Source organism: Dermacentor variabilis, chromosome 1 (assembly GCF_050947875.1).
Source record: "Dermacentor variabilis isolate Ectoservices chromosome 1, ASM5094787v1, whole genome shotgun sequence".
In the NCBI taxonomy this organism is placed as follows: Eukaryota; Metazoa; Arthropoda; class Arachnida; order Ixodida; family Ixodidae; genus Dermacentor; species Dermacentor variabilis.
Genome location: NC_134568.1, coordinates 35,287,289 through 35,303,301, shown reverse-complemented (window position 1 = coordinate 35,303,301; position 16,013 = coordinate 35,287,289). Strand labels below are relative to the sequence as shown.

The 16,013-nt window shown below is 43.7% G+C and overlaps 2 protein-coding genes across 2 annotated transcripts in view; one reads left to right on the top strand and one right to left on the bottom strand.

Annotated features, from left to right (window-relative positions):
- Nucleotides 1-16,013, top strand: part of LOC142576462 (uncharacterized) — a 115,289-nt gene that overhangs the window by 52,668 nt on the left and 46,608 nt on the right. The window lies entirely within an intron of this gene.
- Nucleotides 9,720-15,471, bottom strand: LOC142576455 (uncharacterized). The gene is made up of 4 exons (XM_075686596.1): nucleotides 15,439-15,471; nucleotides 14,407-14,475; nucleotides 13,264-13,344; nucleotides 9,720-10,942 (listed from the first exon to the last, which is right to left on the bottom strand). The coding sequence occupies exon 4, from the start codon at nucleotides 10,839-10,841 to the stop codon at nucleotides 10,428-10,430; it is 414 nt and encodes a 137-aa protein (XP_075542711.1). The 5' UTR covers nucleotides 10,842-10,942; nucleotides 13,264-13,344; nucleotides 14,407-14,475; nucleotides 15,439-15,471; the 3' UTR covers nucleotides 9,720-10,427.

The window sequence follows — 16,013 nt, the reverse complement described above, 5'->3', positions numbered from 1 at the left end:
GGTAATGTAAGTTTCAGTGATGGGTCGAGGCTGTGTAAACGACACTTAGAGTTCTGTGGTGTATGCCAGCAACCTAACGTGATTGCACGAGCGAGACTGCGAAGCTCTCTTGCAGCGTCGACTCTGGATAAAGGTATAAGGAGTGTCGGTGAGCCAGCCTGGGCACGTCGGGCGGCGTCATCGGCGAGGTGATTACCAACGATGCCACAAAGTCCCGGCAGCCACTGAAATATGATATCATGTCCTCTTTCAGATGCACAATGGCAGATTTCGTTGATTTGTGACACCAGCTGTTCATAATTGCCACGTCGTCAACTTCGCAAGCTCTGGAGGGCTGCTTTCGAGTCACAAAATATTGCCCATTTGTTGGGCGGTTCTTTTTCAATGTATTCGACAGCAGCGCGAAGGGCGGCCAGTTCAGAACCTGTAGATGTCGTTACATGTGAAGTCTTAAACTTGATGACGACCGATTGAGATGGTAGAACAACGGCGCCTGTAGAATTTTCCGAGACGGAACCATCCGTGTAAACATGAATTCGGTTAGCGTATGAACAATGCAGAAGTTCCAATGTGATCTGCTTGAGAGCCGCGGTGGTCAGGCTAGCTTTCTTCACTATTCCTGGAACAGCAAGGTACACTGGAGTATAAGAATATTAACTCTCTCCTTTCGGAGGAGTGTTTGCGTAATTTTCAAGCCACGCACGTATCGGCCCCGTACAATGAACCTGTCCCAGCACGGCGAGACTTGAATTGTGGTCGCACCTTCCCTGAATCGGAAGTGTGCGGAGCCTTCCTTCATTGAAGCGGCCACACCCATCGTCTTTCATTTTTTTTTTACTATTTGTATCGTTATTTTAACCACAGCTTTAAACAAACAGCTGAATAATATGTATTCAGCGTTAGTAAAGGGAAGTGAATGTAAATGAAACAGCAGCTGCGATGCATCGGACAACAATTTGTGTCTTTATTATATCAACTAATCGACCAGAATGAGTGAATGCTTTTTATTCGTCCCAGTACATTAGGGAATGCTTTCTTCCTCGTTCCTTCCCTCTCTTTCCTTCCTTCTTTCTTTTCTTTATTTCTTCCTTCATTTTTTTTCTTTCTTTTTGCGGATTACGAGTGTCGCTGACGACGCGTTCGCGCAAAAACGGCATTCTCTGCCACCCTGGAAACGAGGTTCGTAGCGTCAGCGACAAAGCCCGTAGTGACATCAAATTTGGATACGGTGAACCAGAATAAAAAAGGGGGGGGGGATAAGAGATTAAGAAAGCGGGGAGGGGTTGTGGATGAGGCATAATACAAAAAAGAAAAAAAGCAAGGCAACGTCAATCTCGATTAAGGTGTTCGAAGACGACGGCGGTCGAGACAGTTTGCGACGTGTCCGCCAGCACGCGGACGACACCGCACCGGTGTAGCGAAACAACAAACAAAAGGCAACACTAGCACTAACGACAACAACCGTCCCCCTCCCTCTCAGCATCTCTGACGCACTGAGCGCGAAGAAAGTCGATGAAAAAAATATAAGACAGCAAGCAAGCGAGACTGAGACGAAGCATAACGGCCGCCGCGCAGTTTGGCGCCACTGTATACTACGCCGAGCGCAGCGAGCGTACGCCGCCAGAAATGGGGAAGAGGAACGTCAATCCGCGCCTGTCACCGTTGCAAACCGTTAGAAACGCGGAGAGACTGTAAAAAAAAAGTAAAAAAAAAAGCAGTACAGACGAGAAGGATCCAACGCTGTCAGCGAGCGGGATGGCGTCTGAGAAGAGGAGGCGCGAGAATAGGTCGAGCGGAGAAAGTTCCATTGAAGAGCAGACTCTAACCCTCGATGGGAGGAGAGCCTCTCTTGTCGCGCTCGGACGGGAAATCTTTTTCACATCTACGCTGGGCGCTGCTGTACGAGTAACTCCGGAGCGGAAGAAACAGAGTTGATAGGTGGAAAGCTAGAGGGGGAGGCGGTTCAGGAAGGAAGGGTGTAGCATAAAAACGATACCAATGAACGAAGTACAGAAGCCGAAAGAGAGAGAAGGGAAGGAGGGACGATGGGGGTGCTGGGGATGGAAGCTCGGGCGAGCAGGTTTTGCGTCGTCATTTCAAGTTGACGCCTTCTATATAATACAGGCTAAGGCACGACGAGGATAGGCCCAACGAGAATCTGAGGGGGAGGGAAGCGGGGGGCGAGAAAGTCGGCTCGCTTCGACTTGTTTTCTCGGAGCTGGCGGTCGAATCCGCCTTTCGCGGGAACATTCTGGAGTACCATCATTCTCCCGCCCACCGACTCCCTATTTTGTTTCCTCTTTTTTCTCGCCTCTCTATTTGCCTTCTACTTTTCTTTCGTTTTTTTTTCCCTGCGCTCGTTTCTTTCTCACGGACGAAAGCTCCGATGACTGCTCTTCCCTTATAACGCGCGACTGCTCTGAAGAGGCTGTTGCATGTGTCATGCTCACCATATAGAAAGAAAAAAAAATATTTAAAGGAAGTGAGAACAGCGTCTTAGTTTTTATTGGGATTTCAAGAGGTCTATTTCGAGTGATGTGGGATCTTACTGCTCCCTTCAACCGCTCTTTTCTTTCTTTCTTTTTTTTTCTCTTTCTTACCCGTCCAATCGACCGGCGTTTCGATCTGTAGACACTATGTTGTTGTCACTACTGACGAGGATGCTGCTTCTGTCAGCCGGATGCTTTTCTCACGTCTGAGAAGAAAAATAATAATAGTAATAAATGAGAAAAAAAAACCTACTACGCGTTACTTCTTTCTGTATACTTTCTTCCTCCTACCCTCGCGGCTTTTCTGTGTGTCCACTGTTTTTATACTGTTCTTTTTCTAGCCACTCGTGCATTGCGAACTCGCTTTCACTATAGGGTCGTAAAGTTTATGCCTTTCCCTGCGTCGCAGCTTCACCGAATTAGTTTTCTTTCTTTTCTCTCTGTCTCTCTCATCTCTTTCCGTGTTTTTTTTTTTTCATTGTTGCCGGCTACGCAATTGCTGGGGAGGAGCGATGCGCGCTGTCTCGCGCGAGCTGGTGCTTGCGGGATTCGCGGAGCGTCTCCGCAGTCGATGCGACAGGAGAAACGAATGGTATTTGCGCGCGCGACAGAGTTCACACGTGCGTACATAGTATACGTGCATAGCAAACGCAGCAAACGTGTAAGCCCGTTCCGCAGAGACACGAAATGTCGCTTTCCTAAGTCAAGAAAGAAAGCGATCGACCGGTAAGTTGTTCCCACTGCAGGACCCGCGAACTCGGAGTTCAGGCACCAGGGGCCGGGTGGGGGTGGTGCATTTCCTCTGAAACCTTCGCGCAAGCTCAGTGCCACAAAGCCGATGCTGGCAAGTAAGCAGCATGAAAAAAAAAAAGAAAAATCACTGTCCTTTACAGCTCTCCAGCGGCGCGCAGCTCGCGCTCATCTTTCGTGACAACATAGAAATAAGTGTTTATCCATCATAGCGCGAATAGATTAGGCAACGTTTCGACAAAAGGACTTCGACAAACGACATGGTCATGTCCTTTCGTGTCTCTCATTCGTCTTTGTCGATTGCCCTGTAGTAATTATGAAAGGGGCTTGCCGTCGCCCTTGACGATGACTGGGTCCCCTTTCGGAAACCCTTTTTCGCGTAAAAAGCTTCTTTTTTTTTTCGACCACTATATTAGTCACTTCACGTATTTATCTTTCTGCGAACCTCTTTCTAGTTTGAAAACACAGTTCTAAAGACACATCCAGCCCTGGCCCCAAAATGCTGAACTGCCCATTGCCCAAAGAAAGAAAGCCGACTGGTTTGCGTAGAAGCGTATCGGTTCGTTCGCCGACACTGACGAGTCACTTCCACAGGGACCATCGAATGAGAACTTACGTTGCTTTAAGAAAGCACTGGAATGTCACCATCTCGGAAGCTCAACCCGAAGGGTGCCTGTCACGATGGGAACTCGGCTACCGTTTTGCACAAGAAAAAAAAAAGAATCAAACAAAAATGCACCATTGCTTGAGCAGTTTAGCGAAGTTCGATGAAGAATCTCCGTACAGTACTGTTGAAGCAATAACTTTGCGAATACACGGTCGAAACTGTTGAGAGCGAACCGGCGATGCGGTCAACGCACATGTCTTTGATCGACTACGCAAATAACTGACGCCAATGGCTTCAAGCTACTGCCGCCTCCGTTTACATTATACAGGGCGCGCGGACACGTTTTATTATTTTTTTCTTCATTGTGCAGTTTTTTTTTGTTCTTTGCGGTAGACAGGCACACTTACAGACTTAATGTTTTATGCAAGCGGTAATCAGTAAAGCCGACGAACTTTTACGCCAATGTTTTAGGAGCCGCATGCTGCTTATATTACGACTTGCCATCCTCTACCACACTATAAGCAGCCATATTGCAATATTTTCCGTGAGATCACTACTAATTAATCACTGCAAGATCTCCGCGACTGATATACTTGTCTTACAATTGTTTCGAATGTCGAATCAACTGTGATTGAAAGGTGCCCGTCCTTTTGGCTTTGCCACCCTGTTAGTGCACGCTTCACTGTCCGCCATCCACTTCCTATGCCAAAAGCCGCTTCATTTATCTTTTTACATTGCACTCCAAAGACAAGCATTAGGTCAAGCTATAGTGATACCTTGGGTTTCCGAAATTTTCTAAGCATCACTTTTCTCGAGAACAGGACGTTCGCATGCAACGGGAAGGAAAAAAAAATCAAGAAAATTGAGCGGCAGGATTGGCTTCACGACAGAGAGGTTACAGAGCCAGCTCTTGATGGCGACTTATCTACCTCGTTTACAATGAGCACATAGTAATGAACAAATGGTAATAAAATGATAACGATTCGAATGTTTAAGATTTAGTTTAGCATCTGTTTTGTTCATCTTTGTGTGTGTAAGGCAACTTTTTCTTTTCCATCGACTATGTGTGGGTCTTACATACTTTCGAAAAAACACACCTTGTGCATTTAGGGAAGCGTCTGCTTATTCTGTAGGTTTGCCATCTAGCACTGCTTCACGTGGCGCTACGTAATCTGTATCACCTAATGTTGTCCCTGCTGGTGCATGGAGCCAGTGATTCCACAAGCCGCCCTGTGCGGTCTTTCACTTGGTTCTTTTTTCCTTGTATGGGGGAAATAAATAAACTTAACTAATCATACTGCATTCGAACAGAACAAAGATTCAGGCGCCTATTTTATTTTCTGCGCAAAAGCACTCGGTGACGCGAAATATTCGCTGTGCAATGTCTTGCATGTTTTTCGATTGTGTAAGTCACGGAGGCCGTAGCAATTGGCAGAACATGGAGGTTTGGCACGATACCAGAAATCGCTAGCGCCGCGCGGAATTCTTGTGCAGCTTCGACCAGTGAATGAGGTATCTACGTTGGCATTCCCAGGTCAACCCTCTGTCGCCGAGAAACTTCTTCAGTTGCGGTTTTCTCAGCTACACTCTAAAAACAAAGGGAGTGCCGGGCACTCTCTTTGAGGGAGTAGCGGCTTGTCCCATATTTCACTCTCTTTTCGAGAGTAGATGGACCCTCTTTGAGAGAGAGTAGGTCAACTCCTGTTGACAGAGTTTTGTTACTCCACCGCCAGGGATTGCTAGTACTCTTCCGCAGAGTGATAATACTCTTCCCACAGGGAGTGCTAGTACTCTTCCGCAGAGTGCTAATACTCTCACCGCAGGGGTAATGGCACTCCACCAGACCGAGTACTTCTACTCCCCCAAACAGAGTGCTAGTACTCTTCCCAATACCCTCTTAGCGAAGTCCTGGCCACGCATGCAGGCAGGAAATCAGATCAAATTAGGGTCGCTGATATACCGTTGCCTAGGCGGCTCCTCAGAGTCAGTAGCCCAATTCCAAGCGGCCTACAGAATAGGCGTGAGCAAAGTTATGCAGGATTTTAAAGTCATTTTTCCTGGCTATTTGCTGCCTGCCTACCATGAGGCGTGACTGCTCGGAACCGGCCTATGCGTATGCGTCGCGAACGCCACTGCGGAGAAAAAAAAGCTAATTAGCATTTAATCCGCAATTATCTTCGCACATTTCACAATCAGGAGACAATTAATCTAATTAGAACACGATAGTCGAGGGAATCACATAGTTATGGAGAACCACATTGCTCTATACATCACGTGGATTCGAACCCGCGTACACTCGCATCTATACAATTCAAAGCACACATCCTAACCATTACACCACAAAGCCACCACGCTCAGTCGTGTTGTTTTAGAGGTTATATATATAACAAATGTATTTGAGGAATCTGCTGCGGTGGGTGGAGTTTCTCTGCAGTGTGCTGTGCTGTTGTGTACTGGAATACGTTTGCGTTTGCATCATTTCCATTCCTTGCTACGACTAACGAAGGAATACAACGTAGACGACGACGTGAGAACTATTCACGGCTTGTCGTCACCCCAGGAAAATAATAAATGTGCCGTTCAGCTCACGATCGAGTGCTTTTCCAGTCCATGCATTATATGTTCTCCGAAAATACGCGGATACAAAGTATCGTGCCAACCATCCACGTATGTGAATTTAAGTCGCGCGTATACTGGTGAGCATGTCTGTTTATTTTTTCCGCCAGTTCCATTCGTATGTGGTTAACTGCGACGCCAGTACCAAGCATTTCGACGTGCCTCACGCTGCCGTGTAGGCGTTCTTTTCAAGTGCATTAGTTTAGAGTTCGGTTCAGTCCGCTGTTGTCCTGCATTAGCAGCGGATCGTTAGCGTTTTGAAGAGCATGCATTCCAGCATTTGGAGACTGCTTATGCCGATAGCCGCGTCACATGCATTGGCACGCATGTTTAAATGACTAATGTGTCCACTTGTTACGCGTGCACTGCTCGTATCCTGTGGCAGTGCTCGTTCTAAAAGCTTCGAAGACCATCTACATTCATACGTGTGTTCAATATATATCCACAGGATGGACTTGTCGGCTAGTTGGTTGAGCATTTTAGAAGAAACAGCACAACGCAAGGACGACACAAAAACATGGACCACACCAAGAAGCACTGGTGTGGTTGATGCTTTTTTTCGTCCTGGTGTTTGCGCTGTTCCTTCTTGCACGATACACGCACACCACAGGTAGGCAAAAGTTTAGGAGCATAGGGTGTTAACTTTGTTTTCCCGTTTCCTCTCAGTGTCAATGGCACAATGCGTTGCCCGGAATTGCGCACGCTTACCCTCATATTCAGAAATGCATCATAGCTTGAAGCCCATGCTTGACTTGATCTAAATGACCCAAGCCGTGAACGCACCAAAAGAAAGGCAGTGAGCGTCTAGGGGACGTGCGCACCAGGCGTCGTTTATACAAAGTCAAGCATGAGCTTTGTATTAAGATACATTGCTGAATATGGGCGTTAGTCATCTACTTCTCACAGAAAATGTCGAAGAAACGCCCACCAAAACCAGGCACATTCGTAAACTTAACTAGGCAATACGAAGCTCCATAGAAAAAGAGTGGTATTAAAAGCTTTTAGTATTTTGCTTTACTCCAAAATGGTTGCGCTCTCGTGGCTTCAATGTACAGAGATAGTGCAGCGTTAGCTAAAAAGCATGAATTTCCAAACTCCGCGCCAAAATAAGCTTGTAAAATTATTTAGGTGCTAGAATCCAGGGTTTGTAGCGATCCTTGAAAACCCTTTATTTCTAAAATGCCATTTTCAAGGCATTGAAAACCCTGGAATTTTTAGAAGTACTGGAAAGTCCTTAAATTTGTACACTTGGCTAGACTTAGCAGACATTGCCAAGCGTTTTTTTTTCCCTTCTGTGACACTCTTCGCATGTCACAGAGAATTGTCTGTGGAGGTAATAGAAAGAAAGCGACATCCTTAAAGTTGAAATTACAAAGGAGCTGCAGATACCAGTTTTAGGCACACGGAACCGGCGACAAATGTACTTGGAGGAGCAGAAGCAGGAAGCTCAACAGTTGAGGCAAAGAAAAGCAGTGATGAGTAAATCGAGAGCTACAGACACAATAAAAGGAAATTACAAACGACTTGCTTATTTGGTGGTGAAAAGCTGAGGCAACAGATGACATCACATACACTGTCAAACCAGACAGTATTCAAAAACTGCAAATGTTGCAGGTCCAAGTAGTTAATTGTGCTATTGCAGAAAAACTTTGAGCGCTTTTTTGAAATGCTTCCTTGTGTGCGTTTAGTGTGAAATGCAAATTAGCAGTTTTTCAAATGTTTGAAATCAGTGAAATGCGGTTTGTTTTGTTTTCTTTTGTTTGCATTAAAGTTAACGATGTTGTTGAACAGGTTATTGCCTGTCCAAACTACTAAAAAAATCGCACGAGGTCCTTGAAGTTACTGTGTCGGGGCCTCGAAAGTTCTTGAAAACCATTGCATTTTTTTCTTAAATATTGCTACGAACCCAGTAGAACAACTGTCATGGAGTAAAAACCTTGACTGAACAGGGGCTTATACGAAGAGCACAGAAAGACTAGAAATGCAGTAGTAGGCATGGAGGGCCCTGAAAAAAATGTGCCACATCTGCTCGTCTGCCTTATGTTTCTGCATTTACTGTCCCATTTTTAATAGAAGTGCACTTACTGTTCTACTCCAATAAACGCAACATTACCAACTCCAGTGTGGGGCAGTCCTTCAGCCAGTGCAGAACACTTTCTGTACATCCCTGTCAGCTCTGTCATTTTTCCAGCATTGTAGTACAAGATTTGTTAAACTGGTTTCGCAGAATTTGAGCAGTATACTCTTAAATTAGCTGTTTATTTGTATGCACAAGTTCAGGTCCTCAGTTTGGTTGCATGACAAATTGCCATACCTCAATAGATACAAGAAAAAATGTTATCAGAGTTTAATAAAATCCAAACAGTAATAATCACAACAATATAATGACATACATTTCTTTTGGTACCTATACAGCCCATGTCTTGGCACTGTATAAATTCAACTATACATCGCAAGTACTGTGTCCTGACCACTATTATTCACATGTGTAAAACCATCACAGCAATTCTTCAACAAATATCACAGTGATTAGTGACATACACTTTGTAACTGCTTTACATGAGCATACTGTATACAAATGGTCCCTGTGTACCTACACATGACTAGTGCCACCCGAGTACTATTACTCACAGGTGTAAAACCAACAAAGCAGTTCTTTAAAAATATCACAGCGCTTAGTGACGTACATGCTGTAACTCCCTTGTAAAAGCCTAATACAAACACGTGAGCGCACAGAAAGCTAGCAGTGCGCCTACATGGAAATACCACTGCCTCAATACTAATTCACAAGTGTACAACCAACCAAGCAGTTCTTTAAAGAATATCACAATGCTTAGCGACATACAATTTGTAACTAGCTTATATAAGATTTATACAAACATGAGAACATACCCAAAGCTATCGGTGCACCTACATGGAAGTGCGGCCATCTGAACACTATTATTTGCAAGTGTAAGCTCAACAGAAAAGTTCGTTATAGTGACGCCCATTTTGTAACTGTCTTATACAAGCTTAGTGCAAGCACAAGAATGCGGAAAAAATAAGTTAAAAACTTGCTCTATGAATACACAAACAGATCAACACAAATGGTAAACACCGCTTTGAAGACACGTGACCGTGACAAAGCGCAGTGCTGTGCCGGTTGAAACTGCCATCCACAAAAGTATTGAGCAATGCTTAAAACAACTAGCAATAAAGTGCTGAAAGACTGCATTTGTAACGTACCTATTTTAATTCAAATTTTTTGAATGTAGGGCTCTCTTGCAGATAAGGCATCTGATCCAACTGACCTGATTTTACACCTGCTAAATGCATACAATGCACTCAGATATAACTGGTAATAATAATTATAAAAGGCATTTAAAAACTTGACAGTATGATGAAGATGCATGAATAGAAAAGTTCTGTCCCCCTCGTACTTGTTAAAAAGGTGTAAGTACGACACGTGTTCTTTTTTTCCGCAATTTTTGCATTAATGGACACCCGGGAACCTCGAACCCACAAAAAAAGAAGATACTGCTGTGTTAATAGTGTCGTGAATAATTTTTTGTGAAAGCTTTTTACAGACAAGTTGCAGTCTCGTTTCTGGAGGTTGAGCTGTATCATGCAAAATAACAAATAACATGGAAAGTGGTCACATGGGAGCATGACACTATGCCATAATGTTCGTTTCAGTTGACTCTCTTGCCCTACAAGTCAGTGCTCACTGTGACCAGTGCTGGAACAGCAGTGTCTGTGTGATTTTCATTACACTTCTGTCCTATGCCATCTTTACCAGAGTTGGCGGCACATAGGTACCCAAATTTCGATAGTGTTGCTTTCTCAGGTGGTTGTTTTTGATTTGCTCAATATCAGTTGGCACTTCAGCTTCATCAAACTTCTTTTTTACCTCTTCAACAACAACATAAACAACAATCTTATGACACCTGTGTTGTCCTTCTGGTTGCCTACAAAGACCAGTTAATCTAGCAACAACACTGACAGTCTTTACTATCTTCTAATGGGGAAGAGGTGTGTCCCACCATGTGTTCCACGTTGTTGTCGCTATGTGGGCTGGCTGGGGAGGCAACAACTGTAATATGTTTGCATATTTTAAAGTGATGCTTGTACTGTGTTATAACACCTAACTTAGTCTTGCACTTGCTGCACAAGAACACTGGCTCACAGTCGTGGTGAAAAGCTTTTGTATGTTGAGCAAATGAGTTGTATGCACTACAAAAAAAGTCACAGTGATAGCACACATGTTGCTCTACTAGGCCTGGTGCGGTTCCTTCTGACACTGCTGCTGACGCTGACACACTGCTGCTTGCCTCGTACACTGTTGCAGCTGCAGTAGACATGGCCGTCTCTGTATCTATTGCTGCCGTGCCACCTGTCATGGTAACTTCAGGTGGTATCGGGCTCACTTCTGCAACAGAGATGTCGTTTGCCCCTTGAGGGCTCTCGTCATCAGGGCCAATAATTTCGTAGGCATTGTCTCCTGCATTGAAGAACCAATAAGAACAGCCTGAATTAATAAACATAGCTCTAAAAAGTACGGACATCAAAACTTAACCACAAGCTTTGCACATCAGTGACCAGGCTTAAGGAATAATACTTGCAGGAGGAGTTACACAATTGTGTGCGTACATTACAGTTAAGCCTCATTAGAAGAGATACTCAAGAGGCACGGGAAACATGTCTCTCGAAACCAAAAATTTTAAAACACTGAGGAGCCAGACTAGATCACCTTATTATGCATCATCACTAAAGTATGTTTAGATATATCTGACGAAATAATTGCTCAGGGTGGCTTAAAGGGCCCCTAAACCACTTCTTGACATTTTTTGAACATTTCAAGTAAACATGCGCATCAAAATCAGAATGCCGTCACAATTGACGACGCCAAACGCCACAGTGCGTAGCACTGTGGGAGCACCACAATATGACGAAAACGACCCCCTGCGCCTCTCTGGACCTATCCTGCACCCCGCAGTTTGTCCTGACATCACCAGGCTGTCTCTGATGATGTCACCAGTTTCCGATTGGTCGAACGAAAGTGTGCGACTGCCGGCAAGGCCTGCAAGCAAATACACACTCCTTCTTCCTCGTCGCGTTGCTCGCGATGCCATTGTGGGCAGCCAATGGGGGCAAAGAACAGAAACGCCAACAGAAGGGTCTCCCTATGAGGCTGTTTAACTAGAGTCACCATACAGTTCCATTGTATTGGCAAGGTCATTAGCGCCACCCCTCGCCGGATGACGGGCCTGCGCGGCAGCAACAGAGCTCGTTGGTGATGGCCTGTCCCGTAACATTTGGAGGTGTACTAGGCGAGGAAAAGACGATACTGTCCAGATGGCGTGTACCAGATGAAAGAGTAAAATGAGCGGGGACTACTTTTAGATAATCAAACACGTAGCTCCACAATTACTGGACCGTTTTGAAAAATTCTCGTGGCTACGTGTTCGTTGCCTTAACATGTACAACTGCAACACCGCAACTAAATTTCAACCTCGGTGGTTTAGGGGCCCTTTAAAGAAGACATTCACAGCTTTTTAGTGACTGTAGATTGTGTTAGCTTCCTCCCTAACTTCTGGAAGTTAAACACTTCACTTTGCAAGCCTTGTTGCTCGCAGTGCCTTTGAGGTGCTCTTAGACGCTCGTCAGCTTCAACTGTCGACACTTTCTGCCCTGCACTGTCCTCGTTGCCCTCCTTTTCTAGTTCATGCTAAAGAGACATGCGCACTTGACCTGTGTGAGGATTGCGTGATCTTTACACCCTTCGGAGCACACAAGGTGCATGAAGTGAATGTGTCTGGGTTGTGTCCCTTCGAAGTAGTGAATACTTAAAAAGTCGTTAGTAACAAAGGTGACTCTTGTGTACAGTGTTGTTAATGTGGCAAACCAACCAAACCATTTTCAGATGTCTCTTACAACCAAGTGTATCTTGTAATGAGATTCTACTGTACTGAATATTTTTCATCTATGGATCATCTGCATGTACATATAGTCACAAAGGCATGCTGTGTGGAATGGCGAATTAGGAAAAAGCTCGTACTCTTACTTTTTGTCCCTAATATAAGCAGCTGATAATAATATGATAAAAAGCAGGTAATGAGGCAAGCATGGAACATAATCCTTCAGCTCTAAACAGTTTTTTGTGCCCGCATCATTCCCTCATGACATAAGGAAACAACTTGATTGCAGTAATGGCTGCATGTGATCTGAGTTGATTGAAACAAACAATACGTAAGGTTGCCCTGTATGTAATTTTATCAGTGCTTTTTAGATGTCCTGCTGGCGATCCTGGCTGCACAATGTTTCTCATGCTTTTTGGCACGATTCCTTTATTTTCCACTCCACTCTTTTTTCTGGTTTTATCCCCTTTCCCTTCCCCCTTGCATAAAATAGCACACCTGAAGTATCAAATCTGTTGAATTATTGTGTGTATCATACCTGTTAACATGCGGGCTTCTCTGTGGTCTGTGTTGTATTTTTGCGCTGTACAAGTCAATTCAAAATGAAAGATGGAATGTCCCTGCCTATTGTGTGTGTGTGTGTGTGTGTGTATATATATATATATATATATATATATATATGTCTCTCTCATGTTTTGAAATATATGTACATTCAGGAGTGCCTGCATGCTCTTCTCCCCTGCTCCAGTGACGAAAAGGAGAGCCTTTTTGTGTAGCATAGTAAAACATTCACATGTTTTTGCTGTGCCCATTACATCACTTATCATATGGATCTGTCACAATACAGAGTAGCAGTGGTCTATAATACTAACTCATCCCAACAAAACTATAGATTAGCACATACCGACATGCTGTGAAACAGCTGTTGCAAAGCCGCTGGTGCTGGCAATTTCCGCAGCACTGCAGTGGTACAGCAGAGTGCCACCTGTATAGTGACAAATGCATATGCATGTTAGCAACTCACTAGTTGCTGATGGTTTCATAAGCTTTACACTACACAATAAAGTAATCTAGACAACTTTGTTGGAACAAATACACATAATTAGGACACCACTTAAAGACTAACACGATTAATTGCCCCCAATCTCTCACTCACTAAGGGATAATACTACTGAAACATTGGTGGAGAGCTCAGATTAACACATTCCATAAAGGACAAGCTTTCTTTGAGGAAAACAGCTATAACAGCGGTTAGTTTTCTTGATCATCTTATGTGCTAGCTTTGATTTAAATGTCATGCAGTACTATAAAATATGAAGTGCCGCATTTCTAGCAGCAGAAGGCGTCATCAGCCTCATGGTACAACTGATTTTTACACTGTTTGTGTCAGTGAGCCGACACATACAAAGAAAACCGAATTCACACATACATATACAGTGCCAAGTGCACTCCTCCTTCTGAAAACGCAGCCGCCAGTTCCAATGCTGCTGAAAGGAAAGGTTATATAGAGTGCGAGACTGCATGGAACTACCACTTATGACAGTAAGTGTATGATCTGCTGATTGGAGAGGTAGTCACATGCTATTTCTAGTCTTTTTTAGAAGCATTACTAAAGGATGAATTAAAATCTATTCATAAGTCATGAATTTCACGCATCCACGGTTCGGTTAAATAACTTGTGAGAAAAAGACATGTTTACCTGGAAGAGCAATCTTTTTCCTGCTGCAAAATTTTCCTTCGAATTAATGAAATAACTTTACAGCGTCATAATATATTGTGTTTCTCGCAACTACTTCCCAGCAGTGGCGAGTTACAGTGTTTATATCTGACTCATTGGGCAACAATACTGCCAAACACAAATGCTTCACGAACACGAGAACACGTCCCTCGCAGAGAATAGCAACCACATATGCCTCTGTGAGACATGATCGCACCTTTGTTGTCAAAATGTACATTAGAACGACACCACCATCTGATTAAAAAAAAAGCCTCAGTACGAGGCAGCAGCCAACTGCATAATGTGAAATTGCAACTGATGTCTACTTACTGGTGGCCTGTGTTCGAGTCACTTCTGGCAGTTGACTGGGTGCTGAGAAATGCACGTCCTGGGTTGTCCCTACAAAACATACAGGGTTATGTCATATGTTGAAAATATATATACACCGGCATTTCATAAGTTGCAAAACAAATGAGTAAACTAATAAACAACTGTAATGTAAACAGAGTACACATAAGATAGGCTGTCAACTGGTAATGCATTACGCAAAAAACCTAATGCATAGGAAAGACTATATGTATACACACGAAGCTGACACAATTCAATTTGCTCTAGGTTTTTCCGTGCAGTATATTCAAATTATTATGTCTTGTGGTTAGAGCAAAATTAGTGTAAATTACGCACTAAATTATGTACCCTGGAAAACTTTTCTTCAGTATGCACCTGTGCGCGCTTCGAATGAGTAGCGTTGTAACATTTACGTACATGGCATTTAACATGGTTGCTGAACACGGATTTCCTTTGCCCTGTGTCGTGTACAGTGAGCTACATATATCTGCCCCCCCCCCCTTTTTTTGTACTACCCATACTGCGTGCAATTGCACTTATACGCACGTCAATAAACCTTACGACACAGAAATAAAAAAAAGCGCCAATCACCCATGCCTGCATGTTGTAGTGGGCCTAACCTAACCAAGCATGGGCTGTTGCTTTTTATAGTAAACACAGGCACCGTGCTCATTGCAAGTATGTATCATGTCACTAAGCAAATATGCAATTTCATTGTACCACTATTTTTTTATCACATGGATGTATCTGTTGAGAGGCAAGACAAAAAGCAGTCACTTCTCAGAACTAATCAGCTTTTTTAAAACACATTTCTAACTTTTCGATGACACTTGCTGCTATGTGTTTGTCTCCAGAGAACATACTTGATTTGACTTTCCAATCGGAGACATTACATAAATATACCACGTTAAGATGACTGCCTGGAGCACGTGAGAATTTTCATCTTGGTGTAACATACTGTATCTTGATTTTGGTTACATTTGGTCAAATGGCACACCCAATATACCCACATACTAGGTTTCTTGTCCAAATTGCATGGCAATGTATTTTGATTTTTCGGCATTGGCTCTTCTGCACTACGTGAAGTCGCGCTGCACTGGCTCTTTCACATCCTCGTGTCCTTGCAGCTGCTTTCTTGAGTTATATAAAGCGGGTGCCTGAAAAATATCATATGCAAAAGTCAACACAAGGGCATGGCGCAAAACAACATCAAGACAGTCAAGGCCATGGCAATAAAAGAAAGTCTTAGCTCTTAGTCTTTTTAGTGAAATGCATGCAAAACATCCAAATGACTGCAACAGTCAACTGCTAAATTAACTTCAATTTTAGATTTACACAAAAAAGAAATAACGGACAGTTCATCCTCGTTCGGCACGAATGTTAGAATACTCCTGCTAATGAATAGAATATTGGTCATTTTCAAACATCATAGGTCTGTCATGAGCCTGGTGTATTGCAAACACCATTTGTGACACATCCTAAGCACGTGCCCAGTGTGCCCCCCGCACCATCCCTGGTTGTGCCACTGCTGAAGCCATAATTTGAGGATTATAGCTGCAAACATGATGCTCAGTAGGGATGAAAATATT

Bases quoted from the DNA above. Each gene is read 5' to 3' on its own strand.
- LOC142576455 (XM_075686596.1), bottom strand. From the start codon at position 10,841: ATGACAGGTGGCACGGCAGCAATAGATACAGAGACGGCCATGTCTACT.